This window comes from Amaranthus tricolor, chromosome 13 (genome assembly GCF_026212465.1).
Source record: "Amaranthus tricolor cultivar Red isolate AtriRed21 chromosome 13, ASM2621246v1, whole genome shotgun sequence".
NCBI classification, from domain to species: domain Eukaryota; kingdom Viridiplantae; phylum Streptophyta; class Magnoliopsida; order Caryophyllales; family Amaranthaceae; genus Amaranthus; species Amaranthus tricolor.
The window spans coordinates 14,259,077-14,265,626 of record NC_080059.1 but is presented as its reverse complement, the minus strand read 5'-3'; the positions used below and the strand labels follow the sequence as shown (position 1 = coordinate 14,265,626).

General features: G+C 29.8%; 1 protein-coding gene across 1 annotated transcript; it reads right to left on the bottom strand.

Annotated features, from left to right (window-relative positions):
• Positions 1–567: 567 nt before the first annotated feature.
• LOC130798844 (uncharacterized) lies at positions 568–5,885 on the bottom strand. The gene is made up of 2 exons (XM_057661940.1): positions 5,643–5,885; positions 568–663 (listed from the first exon to the last, which is right to left on the bottom strand). The coding sequence occupies exons 1-2, from the start codon at positions 5,883–5,885 to the stop codon at positions 568–570; spliced, it is 339 nt and encodes a 112-aa protein (XP_057517923.1).
• Between the last annotated feature and the right edge of the window lie 665 nt (positions 5,886–6,550).

The window sequence follows — 6,550 nt, the reverse complement described above, 5'->3', positions numbered from 1 at the left end:
CTGGCTAGCGGCACACAACCTGGGTTTATTAAAAAACCCGGTTATTTACATAAGAATATAAACTCAGGGTAGGGACTCGGACAATAAAGAAGGTCAAACTAGTCAAGGATCAATTACGTTCTTAAGGATAAAGTAGTAAGGTTCAAAATCTTTAACTAAATTGCAGTGGAAAATAAAATAAACAATCTTACAACTTGAGAGCCTGATGGCCTTGTTATAATGTAACTAGTGTTTGATAGTTTTCAACTATTGGCATGATAAGAGACTAATAAGGACAGTGGTTTCCAATGAGCCATCTCACACTCACCTCTTGACTCCCCACCTGTCAATCACTCTGCTAGTTATCATCACGACAACATCATCGCAGGTTCAAAGAACAACGTACATGTCAGAGACTTAATACATGAACAATGAATAGTCAAACAAGCAATGTGTTCATCTTAGCATGCAAAGGCTCTAATCGTCGTTCGATCAACCCATTATCCAAATTTCCAACTTATGACGTTGCCCGTCATGTTCGAGTCGCCAAAGTAAAATTTTGGAAGAATAGACATGGGAGAGCTAATCTCAAGGCAACTTCTTAACCAAGACGTTGCCTGACAATTTTATGGGATCGTTAAGGTAAGAGCATGCATACTTCCCACGGTGGCCCTTATTAGGACCCTGTCATTAAATCCTTAAGTGAAATATAATATCACACAATTGGATGAAATTACATTACATCAAAAAAACAATTGCATAGTCATGCAAATTCTAAGCGTTACATACCTTATTGGCACGTTCAACACACAAAAGCTTTAATTCAAAGCGTTCATTGACCTCTCATGAACCGAGGTGCAATCAAACAAACAATAGATCCTCGTATCAAGACGTGCACACATACATGTCTCATACGACACTAATTTTATCTCAAAACATCATACCCAAAAGAGTTTATACACCAAGGTCATAACTTATAACTTCAATGTACGACTTCTACGTAATTAGGCTTTTACGCAAAATTAATTACTTCAAATGAAAAATCCGATATAACCACTATGTTTAGAGTGTACTAATTACCTTAGGTACCAACTTTCGTAATTGTGGATGTTAAAATGAAAAACGAGGAAAAAACAAACCAGAAAGTTAGTAGCGAGTCGTCGCTTATAACCAGCGACTCGTTGCTTTCTTCTGGAACAAATTTCACCAGATCAGAACACTAGCAACGAGTCGTGGCTTGAGGCGACGACTCATCGTTTTCTTCTAGAAAATATTTTTCGTTTGTTGTTTTTTTTTTAAACATATATTTATTTATGTTTACATATATATTTGTATATAAAATTCCATCCCAATTCTCATATGTGATTCACATCTTTCATGACACACATGTATGTATAACATTTTTTCCACCATTTTTCATGATACAACATACACAGCAACATAACGTTGTATTTCTCATGGAAATTATGTTAATACATTTTATTTATAAGACATTTATAAATAATAAATCAATAGCTAGCCAAAAACATAATTTGTCATGAACAATCCTTTAGTTATAATTTATTAATTCAAACACACATGCATAAACCACAAGAATACGTTCTTAACTTATCATTTGATTATAACAATTATTCAAATTATAAAAGGTTTATGGATTGAAATGACTTACAACAATGGGATTGATATGGATTGATTATAAAATTCCAACACGAATATAAGCTAAAACCTCCTATATGATCTTTTCCTTTGCACCAAACACCCACACTCTCACAAGTTCTCTAAAGTATTTTTGAAATTGTTTTGCTTTGATGTTTTGATGGAATGAGATTGAAAGGTCTTGGAGTGGGGTTTAAATAGGGATTATTAGGGTGAATGAAGGGTTTACTCATAATTTGCATTAAGATTAAAGGACATAAATTTCTGAATTCTCCTTGGTATTCCAAGGAGATTTGAATAGTTTAGTAGCAAATTTCTGATTGTTATTTGGCATCTAATAAAGGAGTATGAAGAGTCTTAGTGTATAAGATATCCATGATTCTTAGTATAATACTTATAGATTTATGGTTCTATAATGTCAAGAAATGAAGAGTTGGATGATTGATTACTAAAGGTGTAATGGTTGGGAATGAAGTGTTTGTAGAGACAAAAAGGATTTCTAGAAGATAATTAGCTATCATCACATTAATCCCCTTCAATTCTATGAACCAAAATATTTCATCACTTAACTATTAGTATGATCACTATTTATTATTATTATTATTATTATTATTATTATTATTATTATTATTATTATTATTATTATTATTATTATGTGTCAGTATTAACGGGGTGTTACAGGGGAAATGGAGGAAACCACCTATGTTTGGGGAGGAAGACCAAAATGCAGCTTGTGGTTATAGAGGAGGCGTAGGACAGGAGGGAGAGGGAAGAGAGAGAGGAGAAGAGGAAATGTCGAGTGAGGGGTTTATTGTTTTTTTTTTTTTGAGTGAGTGAAAGAGTGATCTCAACTTAAAAACTCTAACTCATCTTTTATTAGGGTAATTTTCTAGTAAAGCCCAACTAAGGAAAACCCACTTTGTTGTGCCCACAAGTTTTAATTAAAAACAAATAATTTTAATTTGAACCTCTTTATTTTAGAAATCGCAATTTTATATTTAATATAAATATGTTAACATTATTCGCATATGAAAGAAATAAACTGATTAAAAAAAATAATTATATGTAATTATAAAATTTTCAAAAATTATTAAAATAATAAGTAATGACGTCGTAAAATGATGAGGTATTACACTATGCTTTTTCCCAAAAGATATGGAAAATTTCTAATAACGCTCATGAGTTTGATAAGGTATGTGTTTTACTCGAAATCATCCGACTAAAGATGTACCGAGAGTCAAACACCTAATAGGGAGAAATCTCGAGAATCGTGTCATGTCTATCCTCTAGAACATAACTCACTAATCAGGCCAACTCAAACTTATAACACCCTTTGAATAGGTCGGACTTTTGAAAACACCTTTAATGAAAAACATGAACCAAAACCTACTCATGGGAGTGTTACCGCCACATCTATTTCTAATAAAATAAATGTAAGGCTTAACGACTAAGAAATAAGTTAATAACTTTAAATCCAACAAAGGGTCTTACAACATAAGAGAAGACTGAAACGCAATCTATGTCTATATAAAATTTAAACGACTTAAGTAAAATTTAAACTGAAATACAATTCTAATAAAAGCTATATTTATAAGAAATCCTCACTCCACGATTCCCACGCCATCAATAACCTGCAACATAAGAATGTAAGAAAAACAAGGGAAAAACTCTCAAAATAAGGAAATTGAGTAAATCCAACTCCATCCCGTAAAACGATTAAGCTTGAAAATAGTTTAAGAAAATAAAATATAATCAAATTGAGAATAAATTTAGAAAATAATATATAGCTGAGTAAAAAAAAACACTTTGAGAAAACAATATATATAATATCACATAAGCCAATTTATTAATTTGATATTTAATAATGACAAACACATAATTAATTTTTAATTTGAGGGAACGAGAACGCCAATAGGCCGAGGCTTTACCCCTATACCTACTTCATCAAGAGGTCGTCACCCCAAATAATTCAAGACCAGCAGAGTAGTCTCAAGGAACCCTAGTGTGCACAGCCCTTCTACTTGGATCACAACAAATAGAAGGAAGACCAAACATCGTATCAAGTATCAAAAAATAATAATACCTGTCGGCAGCTATACTAATCAAACAGGACAACATGTTCATCACCCTTATACTTGGATCACAACAAATATAAGAGCTTCATTTCCCTCATGTTACACTTTACATGATGTAATATATTTTAATAATTAGTCGCGAGCACACAAACATATAATCAAACATACATTATACATTTTATTTTTTGATCATTAATTTTTCTAATATATATATATATATATATATATATATATATATATATATATATATATATATATATATATATATATATATATATATATATATATATATATATATATATATATATATATATATATATATATATACACACATATATATATATATATATATATATATATATATATATATATATATATATATATATATATATATATATATATATATATATATATATATATATATATATATATATATATATATATACATATATATATATATATATATACATATATATATATATATATATATATATATATATATATATATATATATACATATATATACATATATATATATACATATATATATATATATATATATATATATATATATATATATATATATATATATATATATATATATATATATATATATATATATATATACATATATATATATATATATATATATATATACATATATATATATATATATATATATATATATATATATATATATATATATATATATATATATATATATATATATATATGAATATCTAACTGAAATCTCATTTTCCAAATCACCATTCTAATATCAATTGGTGGCAATAGGAATTAATATTATAAATATTTCTCATTTAAATTCAATCGCATTTAAAAATCATTATTAAAATAACAATATAACTTTCATCAAAATAATAATATTATAAATATTTCTCTTTCAAATTAAACCGTATCTAATTTCGTTATTAATATAAATTTTATCAAAATAGTAATTATAAATTCAAGTTTGACAAAAATAATAGTAAAATATAATTTGAGAATATATAAAACATAACATCATATAAAATAATGTCATATAAAATCATGCATCCTATTTAAACACATTAATTATCACTTAGCACATAATACTAACGGGATAGTCTTAATTAGATGGACATTGAGAATTACCTTGTCACGCGATCCTACACAACGTACGCTCCTATTAATCTCTGTCTACAAATCCACTGTTTTTAATATCGAAATCTTGCGTTTTCTTGACTGAATTTTAAGCAATTGGAAGATGGAGTAAGTACTTTGTAGGAGAAAAAAAAAGAAATGTGAGTAATAATTTGAATGAATTAAGGGTAATTGGTTTAATTTATAATAGGTAAGTGAGGTTAGTTATAAGATTTAGAGGGAGAAGTGGGAAGTTATTTGTTAATGGGGAGTTATATTTTTTTTTTAAAAAAAATTTCTGAAATTTATTTATTTATTTATTTATTTATTATTATTATTATTATTATTATTATTATTATTATTATTATTATTATTATTATTATTATTATTATTATTATTATTATTATTTTTAAAAGAAACGGATGTTACATACACTTCCCTTTAAAACAAAAGTTCGTCCTCGAACTTAAAGTTAACTACTGAAGTTTTAAAAGAAAATTGGACGGTTTGGTAGACTCGCATTACCCCCACTATTTTAAAAAGTTTCGTCCTCGAAACTCAACGTACCTGTTTGAAAAGTTCGGGGTATCGCTTTCTCATGTCAACTTCGGTTGCCCATGTGGATTCTTCGGTTTGTTGGTTCGTCCATAATATCTTGACCAACTTAATTTCCTTGTTCCGGGTACATCTTGTTTTGGTATCAAGGATTTTTATTGGTTTTTCTTCAAAGGTAAGGGTTTCATCAAGTTCAATGGTTTCAGGTTGTATGATATGGGAAGGGTCATGGACATATTTTCGGAGTTGGGATACATGGAAGACATTGTGGACTTTGGCTAGGTTCATAGGTAATGTTAATCTATAGGCTACTTCCCCAATTCGTTCCAATACTTCATAAGGACCTATAAAACGAGGACTCAATTTACGCTTCCTACCAAATCTCATTATACCCTTGGTTGGTGACACTTTGAGCAAAACTTTTTCACCTACTTCAAACTCTAATGCTCTCCTCCTCTTGTCTACATACGACTTCTGACGATCTTGCGCGCCCCTCATACGTTCTTGGATCATCCTTACCTACTTTGTAGTCTCCTTAATCATATCTGGTCCTAATCCCATCGACTCATTAACATCATTCCAACATATAGGACTCCTACACTTTCTCCCATATAGGGCTTCGTAAGGAGCCATTCCTTTGCTAGAATGAAAACTATTATTGTAAGAAAACTCTACATACATCAAATTATCCTCCCAAGATCCACCAAAATCCATAACACATGCTCTTAACAAATCCTCAAGAGTCTGAATCGTTCTCTCTGTTTGACCATCTGTTGCTGGATGAAATGCAGTACTGAACTTTGGTATCGTACCCACTGCTTCTTGTAGCATCTTCCGAAATTTGGACAGAAATCTCGAATCTCTATACGATACAATGTCCTTATGCACACCATGCAATCTCACTACCTCTTGAAAATGCGCATCTGCCATCTATTGCATTGTCCAAGTATTCTTCATCGCTATAAACCTTGTTGTTTTTGTTAATCGATCCACTATCACCCATATGGCATTCTTCCCTGTTTTTGACTTTGGCAATCCTACTGCAAAGTCCAAATCGACTCCCATTTCCATCCAGGTACTTCTAATGGTTGCAATTTTCCCCCCAGCTTCATATGTTGAATTTTCACCTTCTGACACGTTAGACACTTCGCCACAAAGCCTGC

Excerpts from the sequence above, each read along its gene's own strand:
- LOC130798844 (XM_057661940.1), bottom strand. The coding sequence starts at position 5,885 with ATGAGGGGCGCGCAAGATCGTCAGAAGTCGTATGTAGACAAGAGGAGG. Across the intron at positions 664-5,642 it reads AAGTCCACAATGTCTTCCAT|GGTCCTAATAAGGGCCACCG; the intron begins GTATCCCAACTC and ends ATTTAATGACAG.